The sequence below is a fragment of the Mixophyes fleayi genome, chromosome 12 (assembly GCF_038048845.1).
Source record: "Mixophyes fleayi isolate aMixFle1 chromosome 12, aMixFle1.hap1, whole genome shotgun sequence".
Lineage (NCBI taxonomy): Eukaryota > Metazoa > Chordata > Amphibia > Anura > Limnodynastidae > Mixophyes > Mixophyes fleayi.
Window position 1 is genome coordinate 28,964,562 of NC_134413.1, and position 23,753 is coordinate 28,988,314.

At 39.2% G+C, this 23,753-nt stretch overlaps 1 protein-coding gene across 2 annotated transcripts in view; it reads left to right on the top strand.

Moving 5' to 3' along the window:
• The window catches only part of RGS6 (regulator of G protein signaling 6), a 321,463-nt gene that overhangs the window by 291,842 nt on the left and 5,868 nt on the right, over nt 1-23,753 (top strand). The window contains exons 16-17 of one of the 2 annotated variants that reach the window (XM_075193162.1): nt 5,104-5,193; nt 11,703-11,756. In XM_075193162.1, coding sequence (XP_075049263.1) covers nt 5,104-5,193; nt 11,703-11,756 — 144 coding nt within the window. The remainder of the gene's footprint in view (nt 1-5,103; nt 5,194-11,702; nt 11,757-23,753) is intronic. The other variant, XM_075193163.1, reaches the window with a different exon arrangement.

Sequence of the window (23,753 nt, forward strand, 5' to 3'; positions counted from 1 at the left end):
CACTGTCATCCTACCCCTCTCTCCTTCATTACACTGTGCCATCCTGCCCCCTCTCTCCTTCATCACTGTGCCATGCTGCTCCCCCTTCATTACACTGTGCTATCCTGCCCCCTCTCTCCTTCATCACTGTGCAATGCTCTTCCCCCTCTTCATTACACTATGCCATCCTGCCTCCCCCCTCTCCTTCATCACTGTGCCATCCTGCTCCCCCATCATCACTGTGCCATCCTGCTCCCCCATCATCACTGTGCCATCCTCGCTCCCCCCATCTTCACTGTGACATCCTGCTCCCCCTCCTACATCATTGTGCCATCCTGCCCCTCCTCCTTCATCACTGTGCCATCCTGCCTGCAACCCCCTTTGTCTCCTTCATCACTCTGTGCCTTTGTTTTCCTCCCTTTGCCTCCATTCCTTTACTTACCTTTGTATTGGCTTCTTTCATCTCTTCTCTTCTCTCTTCTGTCTTCTGGGTCCTCTCTGCGCCGCTCCTCACTGAATGTTGGGCGTGACGTCATCACGTCACACCTGACATTCAGTGCAAACGGAGCAGAGTGGATGGAAGAGGGACGCCGGGGCCACGATCATGTGAGTATTTTTTTTCTTTGTTTATTTTTTAGTATCCTGCTCCTCCACCAACGAAGGGGGCACTTAACCTCACATATCATACTGCTATTTTCCTATAGATTGTAAACTTGTGAGCAGGGCCCTCTTACCTCTTTGCCTGTTTGCCAATATCCAGTCTTGTGTTATTACTGTGTCTGTGGAAACCGCAAAAAAGGAGATTCTAATTAGAATTGTGCTATGATTAATCAATGAGAACACAGGATCATCAGGGACAATAAAGCCATTGACCTTCTTTATCAATTTATGGACAGACTTCCAACAATGTTTAATATAAATATTCCAAATTGTAAATCACTGAGGAATATGCTGGCTCTATATAATTAAATGTTAAGAAAATATTAATAATGATAGTAAGGATAATATTAACTATGATTACAGGACCACCCTGAAACAGCCAAATATGTAGAGCTATATATCCAACTTCCATACATGGGTCTGTGTCCTTCACCCCCATGGTACTTAATGTCATTGGAGAAGACTGATATAATCCCTAATAGATGCACTATAATCTAGGTCTAACATCAGTTTGCAGACCAAGTACATCTCCAGAAAATATTCACTATAAATAGCCATAGAAGGCTGTGTTTATCTTGTTGTACAACTTAAACATTGTTGATTATAATTTGCAGCACTAGACGTTTTTGTCGGAATATCTCTTCACAGCTATCATCCATCAGAAAACACCCTACTCAGGCACCTTAAACGGGTCTAACTACTTCTTTACCCCTCTGGATAAACTATATGAGTCCTCCCACCCAGTTTCCTCGCTGTTATGTTTCCTTACAGCTCCAAATCTGCTTTCCAAACTGTAATATAACTACTACAGGCTAGGTGGACTCTGGTTCTATGGGCTACTTACAAGTCAAATAAAATTGCAAATAGTTGTTTGTTATCTAAGTCATAGTATTAGCTTGTTGTAGCTCACAGGAATTCTGTTTCCATCCATGGGTTAAAACCTGAGAGGGAGAGACTAAGTTATGTTATCACTTGGATTGTCTTTTAATTCTTGGGGACTGCTCATCATGTATTTATGGATAGGGAGAGTTAGATATGAGTTTTTAGCTACAGACGAGTGAGAAATACCTATTAATGGTGCAGGTCGTAAAAGTTAAAACCTCTAGGAATCTCTCCTTAAAGTTATAGAAATGTTATCAATAATATCCAACAACAGATCCCTCATATTCTTTGTGGTTCTGTGACATCTCAGGACATCTCAACTGGGTGACAGGAGGATGAGCAGCTGGGATATGTTTAAATGAAGGGAAATAAGGACATATATGTCATATTTTCTGAGATATCATCCTTATGAGTCAAGTTTGAAATGTAAATGAAGGGAAACTTATGACCTGTTGTGTGGAGGTATTATTATCTTTGTAGGACATGCTGGTAAGAAATGGGTTTGAAAAGAGGGTTGTAAAACTCATTTACATGACCACAGACTTTCCGGTTCTGACATTACAGTGGAATTGGGGCTATGCACACCTGAAGCATGTTTAAAATGTCCTGTAAATTTAACATATATGTTCACTTTTGGGAGTCCGTTTCATGTTGAGGAGTGTTCCAGTGTTTATGCTTTCCCAGAAGCAGAAATCAGATAATTTGCAAGTGTACCATTTGTCTGTGGTTTACACCTTTTTATTTTACAAGAAACTATGGTATGTAATTTTGTTAATTGTTTTGCATCTTAAGCATTGTGGATGAATTTTCCGTATTAAATCAAACTTAGATTAGTTTATGTAAAGGGAGAACCGAAGGCTTCCTGTGTAAGATTGTCAGCTCCTTAAACCAAACCTTGGTGGTGGCATAATTGGTGAGGCAAATGTTAATATGTGGGATGGATAAGAGAGAATTTTAATCATTTCTAAACAGACCAGGTGGTTGTTTTTGATTAATCCTGTCAGACATGCATCACGGAGGCTCAGGTGAGTGCTGGACCATGACAGCCTCAGTCTGTGGAAATGACAACTTTCCTTTGAGAAACATTAAGAGTTCCACAGTCTGGACATGATCCAGTCTCTGACGTTCCCTGTCATTTTGGGAATGCCTTGGCTGGTGGTGCATAATCCTAACATCAATTGAAAGATAATAACTTTTACTTCAGCTCACTGTCTCCAACAATGTCTTACTGTTCAGAGAAAAAGAGACATTGTGGGGTTCATTCTCAATAGCATCCCCAGCATCCCAGATCATTATCAAGAATACCAAGCTGTATTATGTAAGAAACAAGCCAAGACGTTGCTGCCTTACGTCCTTACGACTGACCGATTGATTTAGTACCTGCAGCACAAATTCCAATCAGGTCGATTTATATAGCGATGACAGGCTAAAGAGTACCTATCTTCTTTGTGGACAGGAAAGATGGGGGTCTTCGTCCATGTGTTGAATACAGACCCCAAGTTGCAAACACAATGTGAAACTAATGCAGTTTGCCTCTTATCCCAAATTTGTTGGAGAGACTCTGAACTGCAAAAATATTAATCAAGCTGGACTTGAAAGAGGCCTATAATTTGGTCTAGATATGTCCCAGAGATGAATGAAAAATGGCTTTTCGCACACATTATGGACACTTGAGTGCCTAGTACTAGTTAATGCCCCAGCTACCATTCAATATTTTGTGAATTATGTGTTCTGAGGCATTCTGAATCAGTGTGAAATGTTCTACATTGACAACATTCTGATCTATTCACAAACACTATCAGAATATTGACCACACATCAAAACCATTAAGGAATGCTTACAAACCCCCATGCTTAATGCAAAACAAGAAAAAAAATATGTTTGAGGTAGGCACTAACAAGTTATTTGGGCACATTATCTACCTAGGTTTAAATATGGACCTTGCCAAGACGAGGACTATAGAAGACTGGCAAGCCCAAACAATGTAACGATGATGCAACGATTCATAGAATTACCAGCATAATACTGGCTCCTTTGGAAACCAAGGGGCAAATGTATCAAGCTGAGAGTTTTCCAGCGGGTTTGAAAAGCCAATCAGATTCTAGCTATCATTTCTTTATTACATGCTCCAAAATGACAGCTAGAATCTGATTGGTTGCTATAGGCAACATCTCCACTTTTCAATCCCGCCGAAAAACTCTCAGCTTGATACATTTACCCCCAAATGTGCGTTTGACTGTCAATCTAAATAAGCTACATGAGCTGCTCCCTGGTGGATAGAGTAATGGATTTTTTTTTCTGCCCTGCCTCTATATCAGCTACCTCTTTAATCTTAACTTGTTGTTTTTTCTTTATTTACTATTTCTGCTTTACAAGTTGTTCATGTGCTACACATTTGTGGGTCTCCCAAATTACAATCTTGTCTGGAATGTTGCTTTCCCTATAATAGGAACTTTAAGAAATAAACATAAAATAACAAGTTTATGAATATTTGTGTGAGGAAGAAAAAAAGAGAAAATAGAAATTATGCACTGCAATCCAACCATAGCATTCAGTATTAGAATGTGGCTGTATTGTAAACAAACAGAACCACTTACAGCTAACTTATTTAGATCAATAATCTACTTCTCTTTTACATGTTTCTCTCCAGTACCTATAAATGCTTCAACATTGTTACGCCAAGTAATTCTATGAAATCAATTTACTTCTTTCAACTTTTAAAAGTATTCTGCAATATGTCCAGTCACTGTAGTGTAGCATTGTGTGCAATTTATGTAAATTAATAATCTTTTTGCGGACACCCCATTTTTAAGTGTTATAATTTTGATAATAATAACTACGTCAATGTAACAACCCCTCCCCATTTGGCCACATATGTTCTAATTATCATAGCATATAACCATTCATGTATGTTTCTAGATACATTAGTTGCAAAAGTAAGGTACTGTATGTATGTATGTATATATTGTGTACATATAAATGTACTTATCCACATAAATTGCACTTGGTTGAAAGGTGTATCATTGAAAGTATAGGATGTACCTCTTGACCTCCTGTAGAGAAAAAAATAATTATGGGTTCGGGAAAGTGGCTCCTGTTAACCAAGGAACCCTCCTCTAAATTTGCTGTCTACACCACTTATTGCAATATCAGACATGGGTTGAATACACAGCACAACTTTGGTCTACCTAGCTCCTCCTACAAGAAGGTGCAAACTTTTGCATCCCCCACAGGCACTGTCATAAATCAGGCGCTTTTGCAACTATGATGTCACTAACCAGCAGATGTGCAGGACATTTTTGCACATTTATCAATGACCAGTGGTGGAACTATCATTGGTGCAGCAGGTGCGGTGCACCCGGGGGCCCATGGAGATAATGTGGTCCACTGCACAGGAAACTAGCGAGCTGTGAGCCCCGGTGCCCCGCGCGTGCTCCTCCCCCCGCTTCCCTGCATTGGGACACACAGCTCGCTAGCTCCACCTCTGTCAGTGAACATTAATGTTCCTGTGTTGATATAGAATTTAACCACCTGCTCTTTTAGGTAAAACTCCTTACCATGAACATCTGTTCTCTATTGCAGGAGCACATCTACAAGCTCATGAAGAGTGATAGTTATGCACGGTTCCTGCGTTCCAATGCTTACCAGGACTTGTTGATGATGAAGAAGAAGGTAGAGTTTGGGGTGAACATGCTTGCATCCTTTGCACATTACTGATTCTGGGCTGCTGCTTGCTACTAGTGTGAAAATGAGAATTGTGTTTCTTGTCTGTATTCATCTTCTTTGCACGAGGACTAAATGTCATCTCCCTCCCAGCTATTTTAACATTATACAATTATATACACTATTGCATAGACTGGTGTAATAGTGTAATGTAAAGTGGCTGTAGTTTGGTATATGATATTTGAAAAAAGGTCATTTTCATCGCCACCAGGCTATCTCCATTATTAGTAAGCAAGATGTCACATTTGTAGAGAACATGAAGTATATTCATTAAGCAGACTCGGTCATTCGAATGAACACTAATATTACACCATCTGGGCATGTGCGCAGTGGGGGAAAGTGTTGTATTTTGCATCCAGGGGGCGGCCGGCCGGCCTACCCCCCCAGCCTGAGTAGCGGTCTGACCGAGCGGCCCGGGGGGGGCGCTGTTCCCCTGCCCCCCGGGCCAGCCCGCCCCTGATGTATATGCATATTAGACATTACCTCAGAAATCCTATAGAAAAGTGATTGTATGATCTTTGAACTTCTCGAAACTTCTAATATCCTTATTAGTAGGGGGTTACATTACCCCATATATGAAACATGTGTAGTAGTGGCATTATCTTATGTTAATTATATTGCCACAGACAGTAAATAGGGATTTCAGAGGTTGGTATTCAGTCAGCAATGACGTTATCAGTATTCAAAATGTTACAACTTATGTACTATATGTAATATTATCTCTCCTGCCTTCTACCTATATTAGGATAAGACAAGTGCATCAATGTGTTACCTTTTTTCATGTCCTGAAAACGTACAAAGCATCCTAGCCCAATCATACCGCGGCTGTGGGGAGGGATAGAAACACTGAATCCCTGCTCAACACAGTTCATAGATCTATAGTTGTGAAGATCTGCACTGGTGGGCAAGATTTTCCTATCACCTACAAGACCTCCATACACACTAACAGCACCTAGCATCAAAACACTTTCCACTCGGCTCCCCTTATCTTGTACCACATGGTTTAATCAGCCTTCCTCATATAAAGACCTTGCTTAGAAAACGTGTGTCTCTCCAACTCTTGCAGAACAACAAATTCCACTTGTCTGAGTTTGCGGGTGCAAGATAAAGGGAGCAGAGTGGAATGTGTTTTGATTTATACTATTAGTATATGGATCATGTATGGGAGTTTGATGTTGAGGAAAGCAGTACTCACAGTTCTACAGCTGAGTTGTGCTTATAGTGGTGGTTTGCCATCATTGCACAACAGTTGATAGCCACTGGTTGCTTTAGACTTATATTTAAGTCTATATATTCACTTTCCAGCAGGCTGACCATAGCAGAGCTGATCCAGTTCTCTAATATCCTTCAGACATGATAGTACAGTATTTGTCATCTAATGTAAGCTGAAATCTCAGCTAGCGTTAGCTTTCTATTACCGGTTATCTACTAATGTTGACGAACAGGAGAATTCTGCATTGGATTATACCTGCTGTAATATAGCCACACTTGTGGAAAAAAAGTTAAACTAAAATTAATTTAGAATTGATTCATTAGGAATAATTGCATCTTTACTTTAGATACCAGTTATCAAAATGGAAAGATATATCAAATTTGGTGTGACAAAATGATGTAGCAGGTGCAGTTTTGTTTGGAATGGAGAAGTGGTTCTGTGTTTCTCTTTTAAAAGTGATTAATCAGTGTTCAAGCAACTTTCATTGTCTGCAATATTTCAGAAAATCGGAACAGCGGAACGTTCTGAATGTTTTCAAATACAAGTGGACCACAAGATGTGTTTTGATTTGAATCTGGGTGTCAGTACGCTTTGCTTAAACGGTACTTGCCTTTTGTAGACAGACTGCAGTATACGCCCAAGCATATGTGCAATATTAGGAACGCATACAAAACATATTCGATTATTAAAAAAATGAACAACTCTAAACAGTATAATCATTAATAAATAAATGCGTTTAAGGATAGAATTTTTTTCACCTTAAATTCATAAATCAAGATGTTCTTAATGCATACTGTGAATATGAAGCATAAGTAATATGTGATGCAGCGGCCTATGACCAGCCTGCATAGGTTGTACAATATTCTGTTAATGAATGAAGCGGCCTCACTAAGTAATATGCGATGCGGCTGCCTCTGCCCAGCAGGCATAGGCGGCCGGCACCGCATTCACAACTATCTGGCCCAAAATTTATTTAAATTGGTCCCCTTTCCCTCAGCCCAGCCTGCACACCCCTGAAGTGAGACAAGTGACACATCACCATCTGCATGTTTATAGTAATAGACTAAAATGGGAAGGAATTAAGAGGCTTCTATTGATGATGGTTCATCAGCATTGTCATCAGGATCATCAGCCTTGGTTCCAATGAGCAAATGTGGGTTGGGTAAGGTAATTATTTTTATGACTAATTCCTCTTTATAGTAAACTCTGCTATATGTTTATATTGGTCATTGACAGCCAATAAACAAACACATAGTCAACTTAGCAGCAAGCTGGATATGGATTTGTGTAAAAATAGGAAGTACCTGATAATCAATTGCCTTCCTGCCCTATCCCCTTCTTTGTATTGGCCTCTAACTGACCCTGTTTTGCCCAGCATGTTGAATGAACACTACCCATAGTTAAGTCTAGCTTCAGCTGGCAGGACTCAAGCGTTTACATTGTAGATGATAAAAAGTGTCATAAGTTTAATGGTGGATTGTTATAAATGATGCATTAAGAAGGGTTAAGAGGAAGAAAGTGTAACGCTGTGCTGTCCTGCGTCATTTACCCAAACTATAAGACCGTGTATGAGGTCTTACAAATGCTCACATTAATAAAACAATATTTAAGCTAAAAAATATAAACTTCAGAGGGAAGAAATGATTCACTGTAAAACTCTCTTCAAATGTTCAAACCAGTTTATTAGACACTTAGGCATAGAACTCATATGATTTATACTATATCAATAACTCTAAAGAAGCATGCAATTTCACAAGATAGCACAGGACACAAAGGGCTAGATTTACTATACTGCGATTTTGAAAAAGTGGATGTGTTTATAACAACCAATCAGATTCTAGGTATTATTTATTTAGTACATTCTACACAATGACAACTAGAAATCTGATTGGTTGTTACTGGCAATATCTCCCCGTTTTCAAACCCGCAGTTTAGTAAATATACCCCAAAGTGTTAGAGGTATTAAATTCCTGTTTTGTTCTACTTTTAAACATTTTTTAATCCCCATGTTTCTAAGTCCCAAAAAAAGAAATGTCCATTTTCATCTTCATCTTCAACTATTATCCTTATGTATGCTCATGCTTGTGTACCTGTGTGTATCTTAGTTTTTTGTTATGATTTGGGTTTTTTTTTCAAGTTAGTAATACACTTGAATTGTGAGAGTCATTGGCATTATTGTATGTGAGTCAAGACAAGGGGGATGATGTATATGCATATTTGCGCGTTTCTGGCACTTGTGCGCCTGGAGAGGGACGGGGCTGGGAAGGGGTGTTCTAACGTAAACTGAGTACATTAAAATGAGGCTCATGCAGACCTGCAGAAACATGCATATACATCTGTCTTTAGCACCTGCTGCACACACTAATGATGATGACTTGTCATAAACCAGGTCTGTCAATGTAGAGGTGGGCACATCAAGATATATACAGCTTTGCATATGGAAATATTCTATTTTTCCATGCTTCCTTTTCTTACTTTTAAAGTATTTTTTACCACCAGCTCTACATCAGCCCCAAGGTCGCTACTTTAAAACTGGCATGTTTGTTATTAGCGTACACAAACAATATTGTGAAATAAATGTATGTTTTCTGTTTGTAAGCTAACATTCATGTAGAGGTTAAGTACATCTATTTGTTTTGCTATTGATAGTTACAGACTGTAAATAATTAGATGTTTTTTCCACTTAAAAATTGGGGGATGTAAATATGAATATACAATAACAATAAATACCTTAAGGCATGTTGGCCTGCAGTGTATTCCTAGTAATTTCTAGTATTCTAGTAAACAGGACTACATATTATATTTCCAATTTACATTTTTGTTTCACTAGCCATATGTTAAGCATTGTCTGGTGTACAATATATTTATCAGTTTGCATTTGACACATATGTTTATGATTACCATTTGCATGTCACTTTTTGAGCAACTTTTTAAGAATATAAATTGAATACATACATATTGTAACTTTATGTAGTTTGCTTAACAATAATCTGCAAAGTATAGGTTACTTTTTCATTTTACAATTGAAATCAAGTTTGTAATTATAGCAATTTAGTTATAGTATTGTTAATTTTTTCCTTAACTTGAGAACAATAAAAGCAAAGGAGGGGTGTAATAAAATGCTTACAGAAGTGAAGCAAAGTGAGTATAAAAATAGTTAATAGCAAATAAATATTACATCAGAATACAAGAAGTAAAAATGCCATTGGGTATGGTAATGTCAGACCAATGTACATGTGTTTTACAAACATTAAAAACGCATGTAAAGCCTATTAAAAGAAGCAGTAGGTAGCACCCTTAGAATAAGGAAAGTAAAGTTCAAAAAGTTACTATGGATTGGATTTTAGTTTGTATTATAGCAAGTTAAAAATAATATCTGTGTCATTACGGCATACTTGTAGGCGTCATATATATGGAGATAATACACTCTCTAGGGCATGCATAGGCCACCTGTAGTACTCTAGCTATTGTGGGACTAAATGTCCCAGCATGTTCCACCAAAATGAATCACGCTGGGAATTGTAGTTCCTCAATACATGAAGAGCTATAGGTTGCATATGCGTGCTCTAGAGAATGATACGAAGTATGGGGATGCATTAATTACTTGTATGGCTTAAGTTGAAACGATTTTCCTTCTTTGTGACATATTTATTATGAGTTTGACCATACTGTAGCTTTGTCTTATACCCAAGCATTACTACATTAATCTTACCTGCTTCCAGCAATCAGCATATATTAAACTCTGCTGGTCTATCTGCATGTTTGTCAGCTGCTTGGATGTCATGTATTAATTGTATTAGCTTCCATTCATAATCTATACATAACTCGCGGCTGCCTTGCTGTGGTCTTTTTGACTCATGCATAGTGATAGTGTGTGCAATCTACTCATACTAATTCACATGGTCTTATATTAAGGGTCAAACACTCTGATTTTAAAACATTATTGAATAATATAATTCCCTGCTGCTCTGCTATCAGCTACATAAATTTAGTGTTTCATACTGAAAATTGTTTATGGTGAGAAATTCTGAAAACTGTTTAGTTGGTAGAGGAAATGTAACACACCTCAAATATGACAAACATGTTCAGTTTGTTCTACTTGAATAATGGCAAAATAAATATCAAAAGTAGCATTTAAAAACAGAACTTGTTACAGCACATATTGCGATAAAGTAAGTAATCATGTACTTTAAAATATTAAATAATGAAGCTATAATGTTTTAATATCGTTCACATTAGTTTCCTTTGTTGGAATGTTCATAATAATTAAATTATGTATAGTAATTCAAATAATTAGAATAATTAAAGGACCAATTGTCCATTTTTTCTCACAATCACTATCCCTCACACGGCATTCTTTAACTGCAGTGTATTACTTTTTATGATATACGAGTGAGATGGGATTTTGCAGCCCAAAATTATGAATTCCTGTTAAAAGTAACAAATCAGCATAGACTGGTATATAGAAATACAAGAAGCCGAATCAAAGCATATTGTGTTTTAATACTATCACACATTTTAAATTAGAAGCTCAAAATGTGCCCTGTACCTAGACCAACATTTAAGCTTTCTTAAAATATTATACTTTCCACTACCTTAGTTAACAAAGTTAAGCCAATCAAAATCAATAAGTAGTATGTAGTTGTCAACATAAATGTTGTTTATGTAAATCTTTTATCTTTGGTTAAAGTAACATTTTTCTTTTTTTTTCAATTCCTTAAACGATAAAATGTCCCTGCTTTCCAGATTGACACTTAAATAACATTAATAAATATCTAGAACACCCGCATTTTTGAAAGTACACAGTAAAAATTAATTTTCAGGGGGGGGGGTGTTTCTTTAAAATCTCAAGCTACAAAAATAACAATTTGAGAAAATTATGCTGCACTAATTATTTCAAAACCTTCCAGATACTACAAAATATTTTTTTTCAAAACATACTTTATTAGAATATAAAAACATTTACATTCATGAAACTTAAATAAACTGCAATGTATTAATTATTTAAATAACACATGAATATGAATCATTGTTATACATCTTTTAAATTCACTCTCCTTTCACTGTCTAAAATTAAAAGAAATCACATTCTTTCATTGATTTGGCAAACCACATTTGACATTAGTGTTGTTCAAAATTAGATTTTTTTTCCTTATAACATTTGATAATCTAGTAAGCACACACTGATAAAGGTTGAAGGCTTTTCTGTATTTTTTCTTTCCCAAATCCCTTTTTGTTTTTTAAGACTGAGAATGAGCAAGGTCGTAGAACCTCCCTAGAAAAGTTCACTCGCAGCGTGGTAAGTCCTGGTGCAGTGGCCATCTTTTCCTTTTTTTGCGCACTTAAGCTGTGAATTATTAGAAACAAGCTAATGAATTTATATTGCTGCTTTTGCAATTTTGTGTTTTATGTTGTTCTGTATTTTCATATATATTGTTTTTATGTTGCAATGTTATGTTTGTTTGCTTACATGAGTATACAGTACTTGTCAGAGTCTCACACATTGTAAATAATACAATATTATAAAATAAATCTTAGTCTTTTAATTTAATGTTTTAATTGGCATGAGTCTATCAAGAATCTGTGACTAAAATGGATTTATGAATATTTATATTTTGCTGTATTAAAGTTTGAAATACATTTGTTAAATCCACTTTTGTTTTTATATTACAAGCTTCAATTTATAAACACTTAAATATTGAAAACAAGAATATCAGCAGATTTATGTTGATTATTTTAATGATTTTAAGAGATAATAATTTAAGAAACTGCTTCTACGCTAGAATATGAGAGCTTACATTTGCAAATAATACTAAATAAACAAATTGATAAATAATAATTTTTATACAATATTTACAAAGTTAAATATTTTTTGTTATTTAACAGTGTAAAATCATTTTTAATATGTGTTTCCAGCAGGAAGGCTTTTAGAGGAGCCTGGAGAGGATGATAATAATAATAATTTTATTTATTAGCACTTTCTCCCAATAGGGCTCAAGGCATTTTACATTAGCAGAATAAAAACACATGTTTAAAATAAACATATTAAAGATAAACAGAATACAGAAAAAGAGGTAAGTATTGGGTATTATGAAAGTAGATGTACATTAATGAAATACTTGAGTAAACAGGTAAGTTTTGAGTCTGTCTCACAGAAGATTTCCAGAGTGGAAGCTTCCCGAACTGTGCAAGGCAGCAAGTTCCAAAGAGTAGGAGCCACAAACCTAAAAGCTCAGGCCCCACCTAAAGTAAAGGAGAGTCTAGGTACTGTTAGTATTCTTTCATCAGCAAATCGAAGTGAATGAGTGGGAATATAGGGAATCAGAAAATGCTTCAAATATCTAGGACCCTGCTTATCTACGACTTTACTCTTCGCTAAGTAAAACTTGAAACAGATTTGCCTTCTTACCAGCAGCCAGTGAAGGGAATGGAGAACAAGTGTTGTGGCAGGGACAGGGCAGGTCACATCCTGACTGCTGCCTTTTGTACCAGGCTGCAGGTGGTGTACTTCTTTGCTTGGAGTCCCAGCTAAAGTGCATTGCAGTTGTCCTATCATGAGGACACATATGCATGTAAGAGTGTAGGAAGAACTTCTTGGGGAAACAAATACTTAATTTTGAGAATGTACTCAAATGAAAGAATGAAGGTTTGATCATGGCTGACAGCAAATACTAGGTGTCAGCCATGATCAAACCTTCATTCTTAAATGCTTAAGTGTCAAGCAAAAATCAAGGCCAGCACCAAGATTCCGCACATGATCAGAGTTTGGCAACTCAGAACCTTCAAGCTTAAACCAAGTTGGTTGACCCAGCTGCAGTCTTGTCATTTTCCAATGAGCTCCCCTTAATAAGAACATTTTGTTTTATCAGGCTTCAACCTCAGCCAAATAGCACTCATCCACTCCTGGATATCAGCTAGACAGTCATTGAGGTTTGATATTTAGTTCTTAGTACCTGGAGCAAAGGACAGGTACAAAGAAAAGGAGCATAGAAGTTGTGATGTATGATTATTTCACCCAGCGATAGCATGTATACTGCAAATACCATGGGAGATAGGTTAAAGCCCTGTCGAATGCCACATGACAGGGGCACTGGTATTTGGTTTTATTTTTGTTTTCATAAAATACATTTAATAAGTTGTTATTAATGTCTACTGTACATAAAATGCATTTTTACAGTTGCTGATTGCAAACACATGTTCTAACACACATATGGGACCGTCAACACTATCATTTGGCACTTACACCTGACCTGTAGCTGGTGCAAGTTATATGACAGAAAAACACGTATGTTTGAGATGTCCAAATCTTGAATCAAATGTTATTGCGTGAATTAAATTGTACGCTCGAAGGTGAATTGGATGTTGCTGCAGTAACTGATATATGGTCCGGTTCTTGGTATACACAGAGTGATTTTCTGCAAAATGCGGCATATATCGCCATTTACGTTCTTAATGAGTCATGCCCTTTGTGTTCTTATAGCTAAAAGAGTTAAAATGTCCACAATAGCATTTAAAAGGTTAACACAGCCAAGCAATATATCTCTTCTAAACATACTATAACATCAACTTAATAAATGTAAGTTTAATATACAAAAAGAGTACGATGCTTACAGAGTACAAAAAACAATTAATAAGTATGACAAATAACATATAGCAAAAACAATTATAAAATAAAAGGAGAAAAATACAGAATATAAACTTACATATGAGTTATATAGAAAATAGTTATTAGGTAACCTGTGGATAAATTTATTAAGCTGCGGGTTTGATTCATTTTGGAGAATGTACTAAATGAATGATAACTAGAATCTGATATATTTACCCCCTGGTTTTTTAAAGACTGCTTCTCATTTTCCTCTCTCCTGCTGGTTTGGAGAGCTGTGATTGGGCAGCTAGACTGATGACAAAATTTTACAACCTCAACTTTACAACTCACTTCTTGATCACAAATGCTTATAAGTAGTAGATTTTTTTCTGGTGAGTGTCATAAAAACCCAATTTTATCATACATTAATCCAGTATAAATTTACCAATGTATAGATATCAAATTAAGCTATTTAAATTTGATCAGTTCAGTCAGTACTCACTCCTCACTCCTATCTTCTGCATGGCAGACAGCTTTATTCAACGTATGGGCTGCCATTCCTATTTATGAATATATGGTTTGATCACTATAAATATGAATTATAGGAGATGTTTCCTTTGTGTGTGTATGGCAGGTCCCCCTCTGAGCTGGAGCCTTGATGTCTTGTGAGGTGTCAAAAGTTACTCCAGTGACAGGACATAGCCCACACCATAGGTTACTGATCAGCTCAGTCTTTAATAAAATGACCATTTTAAAAAAATGACTGCACAGTGTCGAGAATCTGCAGTTTTTCGGAACTGCTGCTTAGTAAATAGAGGCAGCTATTCTGAATGTCCACACTATCCATTTATTCTCTCCTCTCCACCTTCATTTTGCTGTCATTCCTTGCTCCCCAGGGTTCATTTTCCTTGAAACCTGTGCTGCCTGGCTCACTTATTTCCTGTCCTTTGTCCTGCCTACTCTCACACTACGTGATTTCAACATTCCCAATGACAACCCCACGGTCTCTGCTACCACAAAACTTCTTTCACTTACTTCCTCCTTTGGTCTCTTCCAGTGGACTTCATCTCCCTCCCGTTGTGATGGATTGACCTTGCCTTCACCTGCTTCTACTACATCTGTATTTTCTCCAATTTAGCCTCCCCACTCTCCTTTCTTTCAACCTCATCTTATCTAATGCTCTGCCCTGCTCCCAAAACCACATTCACACAGCAACAACTAAATACTATCAACTCAATCCACTTATCATTTTCATACTCATTCTCCTATGACTACTCTGTCCTGCCTGAGCATACTGCATACCAACAAAAGACTTACTTCACCCTCTAAACAATGCAGCTCCAATCACCATATAGAGGGCCTGATGCTGAGTCCAAACAGCAGACGCAAAATGCGTTCACACAAATGCATGCAATTAAGTGTATCCATGTTATTCACCATATATGTTTAATTGCATGTGAATGCATAAGGCATGATGATACGCTATTAAGTGTATCATCATGCTGTTGAGTTGCCAGTCGTCATGTGGCAGTGGAGTTCATTAGTACATTTTATCAATTGATTTTGAGGTAGTTCATTGAGATTAGTGGGTAGACACCACGTGGGGTCTCACCACGTTACAGAGTGGCTTTCCAATGCTCTGGTCAATCAGAGAGTATTAATTTGTATCTGATACAACAGCATCACAACTCGGCAAGGAGCAAATATTCCTTGTACAAATGTTTTGCATTTTCTTTTTACTTCCAATTGAATTAGAATTTACAAGAAGATTCTCTCTGGATTTAGGCGAGGTATAAATTTGAAAAAGTGGGTGTGTGGGGGACTTTCTATTTTCAATAAAGTATTTAATTTTTTTGTGTTTGTTTTATTTACAATTTTTTCTTGCAGATGAACTACAGGTCCCAGGGGGACCTGGATACCAGGGCATGCTGGAGCTTAATGTTCTACAAACACCAACATGGTCAGGCAACCATAGACATTCTGAAACTTTTAGTTCTACAGTTGGGGCTGCCAGAGCTTGCTGGGACCAGTAATGCACCAAAAGAAATCCATCTTTTACATACTTATTATCCCAACACTCACAGCAAAGGGGCGTTGACAGAATCCCTAGTGTTTTCAGCATAGGGCCATGCAGTTTTTTTATTGTTATTATTTATGCTTTTTTTAAACACTGCACTAGCCCTCAGTGACCGGCAACTGACAGGCATATCTGTGGGTCCCTCTAGGTCAACATAATTTGCAACTATATGAGCACACCCTTATTGTACTCAGTCAGTGTTTGCACGCCCCTTTCCTTCTCCATTTCTTCTCTCTAGTCGGAAGCAGGTGCAAGCGTCAGATGCTGCAAATTCTGTATAAAGATATACGTGTGTGTGTGTGTGTGTATGTGTGTGTATATATATATATATATATATATATATATATATATCAACAAAACAAAAACAGCTGCTAATCAGTTCCCAATGCAAAGGTTTATCTCTTCACAGCAACGCATTTGAAACATAGCATTACAACAGCATCTTCTCTCCTCCTGTCTTCTCCACTTTCAACTCCGCTCGCCAGCTTCCTTGCCTCCTCCTCGAGGACCCTCTTCCCCCGCCCCCGCTCGCTCCCTCCTCTTCCCCCTGGGGGTCTCTTTCTCATCCGTGCCCTCCCTCCTAGGTGCCATTGTTGGCAGACCATCCCCTCTCCTCTTCCCCACCCCTCTAGCTGTGCCCTGAGCTCACTGAGTTACTGTGATTATTGTTTACTGTACTGTGCTGTCTCACCTCGTATTGTAATTTCGTTTGTCCCTGTACGGCGCCGCGGACACCTAGTGGATCCCTATAAATAAAAATTAATAATAATAATAACAACAGTTTGATTTTCTGGACCACACCCAATTCACAGTTTGAACCTTCAACAAGTGTGGCACTACAATCACCAGCAGTGTTTTAACTGATGCTTTCTTTTGCAACAAAACAGCTGCTAATCAGTTCCCAGTGCAAAGATTTGTCTCTTCACAGCAACACATTGGAGACAAAGCATTACAACAGTTTGGTGGATTTTAGTGGTCTTTAACAGATTCCACTCACCACCCTTGCGTCTGGAAGCTGGGAGGACGGCTGTGTCTTAGCTGTCCTACAGATCCCACAATGACACCACTTGTGAGAAAGTAAACCATTCACAGGAATCGGACACAGGTATGCTGAACCATTTAGCTGTTTATGAGCAGTTGTCAGGATAGTAAAACAGCTCCAATGTTGGTACAGCAGTCATATCCAGTAACAGTACACAAAAATCCCCACCACCTACATCTGGCTAGACATTACTTCCCTGTCTACTCGTCGGCCACTTACTGGCATCAGTGGTCTCACCCACACATACAGACAGTGTCTTTATCTTCCACCCCAAGCTCTGCAACAAATCACAGCAAACCTATCACACCCTTGTGGAACACCTGTGTGTGTGTGCTAAGAGAGGAACCTAGGGAGAACTTAACCCTGTCTGCAGCCTGCCGCTGCAGACCAACTGTGTTCCTATATCCCGCTTTGCCACAATATATATATGTGTGTGTGTGTGTGTGTGTATGTGTGTGTATATATATACATATATATATACAGCAGCAAAACCCATACCTCCTTGCGGGGGTTCCTTGACAAGACCAGGGGAAGCATTAGACTCTGCACCCTCTACTCAAGCTGCATCAGCGTTAGCAGGTACCCCTCATTCAGAATTGTGACAGTATACTCTGGCCTTGACTACTGAGGGTACAGGTGAACCATTGGCCCGTGATCTACTCCTTCACCTAGCACAATGGTTAGAGCAACGGGGCTCCTGCAGTGTGTTCAAGGGGTTGTTACTTGTCTGGATGCTTTGCAGAATTCTCTAACCGTTCCGATGGCAGCAGTTTCTACCACTGCTCATCACTGACTGTGGCCACAGTCTCTAATTCTTCACCCTCCAGTCTGTGCATTCCACCTCCGGAAAAGTTTGATTTTAAATCAATGCGCTATTCAATTTGAATGCTACCCCGGGGCTTTCCCTTCTGTGCGGACAAGGGTAGCCTTCTTAATTTCCCTTTTAAGTGGATAAGCGCTTGCCTGAGCCTCTCCACTCTGGCAGCGTAATGATCCTCTTCTTGGAAACTCTGCATTCTTCATTGACGCTTTTAGGAAGGTTTTTGATGAACCTGGGAGAGTGTCTTCTGCAGCTTCTGGTCTATTGAAACTTCGCCAGGGTAATCTCACTGTAGGACAATACGCAGTGCAGTTCTGCACGCTGGCATCAGAATTAAAGTGGAACAATGAGGCCCTAATAGCAACCTTCTGGCAAGGATTAGCGGACCGAATCAAGGACGCCCTTTTATCTTTATGTGTTAGAGTGGACTTCTGCTTCCGAGAACGAACACAGGAACGATCTTCAGCCAGACATTTTGTTCCCAGGCTGGCTCCTCAGTTTCAGAATCCGGTAACACCCCCAGAGGAACCCATGCAAATTGAGCTTTCCTGGTTGTCTCCTGAGGAACGTGAGAGACGATTCAAGCAGTGACTTTGTGGCGATCCTGGTCATCTTCTCAACGCATGTCCTAAGAGATCGGGAAACTCCTCCTCCTAGACAGTAGAGGGGAGGCCGCTTTTGGAGGTTCTACACCTGCTCCCTATTTCAAGAACAATTCCAAGTCTCTCATGGCTGTTACTCTGGATACCTTTAAAGGATCTGATCCTACCACGGCTTTTGTGGACTCTGAGTCCTCTGGAAACTTAATCTTGGCGGCTCTCGCTTCCTGGCTCCAGATTCCTTTACAATCTTTTCCTTGGCCTCTTTCTCTTACGGCAGTAGATGGAAATCGTGTCAGCAATGGTTCTATCTCCTACGTTACTTCACCTGTTCTGCTGATGGTAGGAGCTTTACATAGAGAGACGATCCAGTTTTTGGTACTACCCAAGTCTATTAATGCACTTATATTAGGATTACTGTGGCTATGAATGCATTCTCCTCAATTTGATTGGGGTTCGCATAGATGTTTGCCTGTGATTTCTCCTCTAGCTGCTCGGAACAACTGTCATTCCATTTCCGCAGACACTACTCTTCCTTCTCTTTATGCTTCCTTTCGAGACGTCTTTAGTAAAACCAAAGCTGAGACCCTTCCTCCTCATCGTCCCTGGGATTGAGTTAATTCCTGGTAAATAAATTCCTAAATTTCGGGTTTATCCTCTTTCTCAGCCTGAGACTCGGGCTATGTCCAAGTATATTACTAAGAACTTTTTTAAGTGGATACATCAGAAAATCCTCCTCCCTGGCTGGGGCAGGGTTTTTCTTTGTCAAGAAGAAAGATGGTTCGTTGCAACCCTGCATTGATTATCGTCAACTCAATCATATTTCTGTTAAGAACCGTTATCCTTTGCCTCTTATTTCCGACTTGTTTGAAAGAATCAGTGGATCCCAAATCTTTACAAAACTTGATCTATGAGGTGCTTACAATTTGATTCGAATAAAGGAGGGAGATGAATGGAAGACAGCTTTCAACACTAGAGATGGGCATTTTGAATATCTCGTGATGCCTTTTGGCCTCAGCAATGCCCCTGCGGTCTTTCAATTCTTCATCAACGAGATCTTTCAAGACTTACTGTACACATCAGTAATGGTCTATGTGGATGATATTCTGGTGTTTTTCAGAGACCTCTCTTCCCGTTGTGCTCATGCTAAAGAAGTTCTATCCAGACTAGGCAAACATTGTCTCTACAGTAAATGAGAGAAATGTGTGTTTGAGGTGTGCCAAGTCTTTTTACTTGGATTTATTGTTTCTGGCAAGGGTTTACAGATGGATCCTGCTAAAGTCTCTGCTATTTTGGATTGGCCGCAGCCCTAGGGCCTAAAGGCAATTCAAAGATTTATCTGGTTTTCTAATTATTACCGACAATTTATTCAGAACTATCATTGCACCCATCACGGCACTAACCAGGAAATTTGCTAATCCTAAGATATGGTCCTCAGAGGCGATATCAGCTTTCCTTGTTCTAAAAAAGGCATTCTGATCTCCTGTTCTTGCCCAACCTGACCAGGAGCGACCTTTTTTTGTTGAGGTAGACGTTAATCTATTGGTTTTGGGGCCGTACTCTTCCAAGAATCAGCTACCGGCATTCACACTCCTTGTGGATTCTTTTCTAGGTGGTTTCTTCCCAGTAAAGGAAACTACGGGATCGGGGACAAAGAGCTTCTGGCTGTTAGATCCGCACTTGCGGAATGGCGTAATTTATTGGAGGGTGCTCTTCATCCAGTCGCTGTTTTCACAGATCATAGAAACCTTATATTCAACCCTCGACAAGCTCGTTGGGCATCCTTTTTTCAATGTTTCAATCTGGTCCTTACTTTCTGTCCCGGAGTTAAGAACAGTCGAGCAGAAGCACTATCACTTACCTTTGATGACAGTTTGACACCTTTGGAACCTCAACCCATCATCGATCCCTCCAGTATTGTTGCACTCTCAAGAACTAAGACCTGTACTCCTCCTCCTGGTCGGTCCTTCTTGGAGACTCACTTGAGACTCAAAGCTCTACGTTGGGCCCACTGTTCTCATATTGCTGGTCATGCAGGAGTAAAGAAGACTACTGCATTGATATGTTGTCGGTTCTGGTGGCTTTCTATTCATTCAAACATCCGCAAATTTGTTGCTGCCTGTACTACGTGTGCTCAACATATAACCTCCAGAACAGTTCCTGCCTGTTTGCTACATCTCCTACCCATTCCTAACGCTCCTTGGGAAAGTATTTACATGGATTTCATCACTGAACTTCCTTCCAGCCTTGGGTATAATACTATCTGGGTTGTCATCGATAGGTTCTCCAAAATGGCTCGCTTTGTCCTGTTATCTGGTTTACCTTCTGCCTGTCAATTAGCTACTACCTTCATTAAAGAAATTTTCAGGATCCATGGATGTCCTAAAGAAATCGTCTCCGATGGTGAGGTTCAGATCACTACCCGTATTTGGAGGGCGTTTTGTAAAGAATTAGGCATGGATTTAAAGTTCTCATCCGGGAACTAACGGCCAAACTGAGCGAACAAACCAGGACCTAGAGACTTTTCACTGGTGCTTTTCTTCTGAGAATCAGAACAACTAGTCCCAGCTCCTTCCGTGGGCCGAATTTTCTCATAATCAGCATGTCCACGAGTCTACAGGATTTTCTCCTTTCTTCATTGTATTTGGGACCCATCCTATTTTTCTGGATCCTTTTGTCCCCTCTGGTTAATCTGTTCCCGGTGCTGATTCTCTACCTCGGAAATCCTCTCTCATTTGGTCTCGGACGCGAACAAAATTGTTTAAAGACACTCAACATCAAAACACTTTTGCTGATCGACACCGGAGACCTGTGCCCATCCTTTCTATAGGGAACCAAGTGTGGCTATCAACCAGAAATCTAAAACTCAAAGTTCCCTCGATGAAGTTGGCACCTCGTTTTATTGGACCCTACTCTATTTCACAGGTTATCAATCCTGTATGTTACAAGTTGTCTTCCTCCCTCTCTCAAGTGCCATAACACCTTTCACGTCTCCTTGCTACGATCACTGGTGCTCAACGAATTCTTCCAGCCTCCTTCTCACCGTGCACCCATTCAGCTTTCTTCAGGCGAAGAGTATGAGGTTAGTTGGATATTGGATTGTCGCATACTGCGTGGTCGTCAACAATTTCTAGTTCACTGGAAGGGTTTTGGTCCCGAGGAGAGGTCTTGGGTGGATAAGTCAGACTTACACGATCCTCGATTACTCAAGGAGGGTATATTGTCAGGCGCCGTCCCTCCGCTCTTTCGGCCCAGTTGTCTTCTGCTTCCTCCACCGCATCTGTTTGACTTCTGGCTCCACTGTTGCCGCCGGCTCTACTGTAGCGTCCCGTTGCCAGGCAACGGGACGCTACGTGGATCATTGGCGGCGGCCGATTACATCACGCTGCCGGAATTTCATTGGCTGCCAGGAGTATTTAGGGCAGACTCTGACACCATGCTGGTGCCAGAGTATTAGGTCTATTCTGCTCCAGCGTTCCTGTGTGTTTCTTGGCTTGGCTTGTCTGACTACTCTCCACTTCTCTGTGTTCCTGTTGACCCAGTTTGTCTGACTACTCTTCTTGGATCCTCCCGTGCATTACCAGTTACCAACCCAGCCTGCCTGACTATTCTATATGGATTCTCCCCGTGGACGTATATCATCATCATCACCATTTATTTATATCCATTTATTTATGTCCTCTGGAAGTTACAGACCCGGCTTGATTGACCATTCTTCTGGATTTCCCCTGCATTTCATCCGTTGTCTGCATGTTACCGAACCGGTTTACCTGACTACCCTTCTGTTCCTCGCTATTCGGTTCAGTAAGGGACTGCGACCTGCACGCCCCCAGCAGCAAAACCCATACCTCCTTGCGGGGGTTCCTGGAGAAGAACAGGGGGTGCGTCAGACTCCGCACCCTCTACTTGAGCTGCGTCAATGTTAACCTATATTCTACATTCCACCGCAAAACCATCTGTAGCTCATCTTTTATCTTGCCTGTTACTGGCACATTTCCATCCTCTTTCAAAAACAATCACTCCTAAATAAATGCTACATAAACCATCTGTTAACCCAGCCTCTGTCTCCAACTACAGCCTTATTTCTCCTTTGCTTACAAACTACTTCAGCGGCTTCTGTACAACCACCTACCTCACTTTCTCCCACTCCTTCTCGACTCTCTACAATTGGGCTTCCGCTTCAACGTTCCATTAAGGCTGCATTCACAAAAAGTTCAATGATCTACCTGCAGCAAGTCTAAATATAAGATATATATTAAAAGAAAAGTGTACAAGTTAAAGGTTGTTGAATTTTAATCATGGAACCAAAATGTAGGTGATGAAAGCAGTGTCTTGTGAATAGCCTGATGCAAGTGACACCACAGGATTATCCCCTGTTGAGCTACCTGTATTATTCCTACACATTTTATTTATTTCATTCAAGAAATTACTGTTTTCAAGTGCAGATTTTGTAATAATAAAACCTGTATGTAGTATCCTGATTGTTGGCGTCTTGGCAAGGTGGATTGATGCCAAAGCAAGAAATGCAAAGTATTTCTTTTTTGTGTTTGGAAAAAGTAATACACATTTGCATTTAGTTACTTTCTTGCAATTTCAATAAAAAACATGCATTTTGTAAGTTTGGTTTTCTTTACTGTGTCAGGAGGTATAAGCAAACTGATAGTATTTTCTGAAAATTCAAAGACTGAAAAAAACAAGGTATAATTTGTGTCCATACTGCATAAAAAAATTGCTAATATTGATGATGGATCGTAACCAGCCCAAAAAGTGGCAAAACAGACTTAGCACAAGGGTGAGAAAAGCTTCAGCAGGGAAGGGATTAAATAACAATTTTCTTTGCCATTATTTTTTTGAGAAAATTGCCATTATTTATAACTGATAGTTATGTTTTCGAAAAACATTTAGGGAATAATACATTGGCAAATAACACTTGGTAATATTAAATGTTGCTATAGCAGATCAAAATCAGACATATTAGGGTTGTACTCTTTTTTATTTATTTTTATTCTTATTGTTGATATTTATATCAGTTTATCATCATACAATTTAAGTGATTGCGTTTCATACAATGAGTATTTGTATAACTTATGGTGCCAACCAGTCAGGTGTATATTATCTTTTCTATTTTTCTATATTGCATATTATCATTTTATTATCTTTTGTTTACAATATG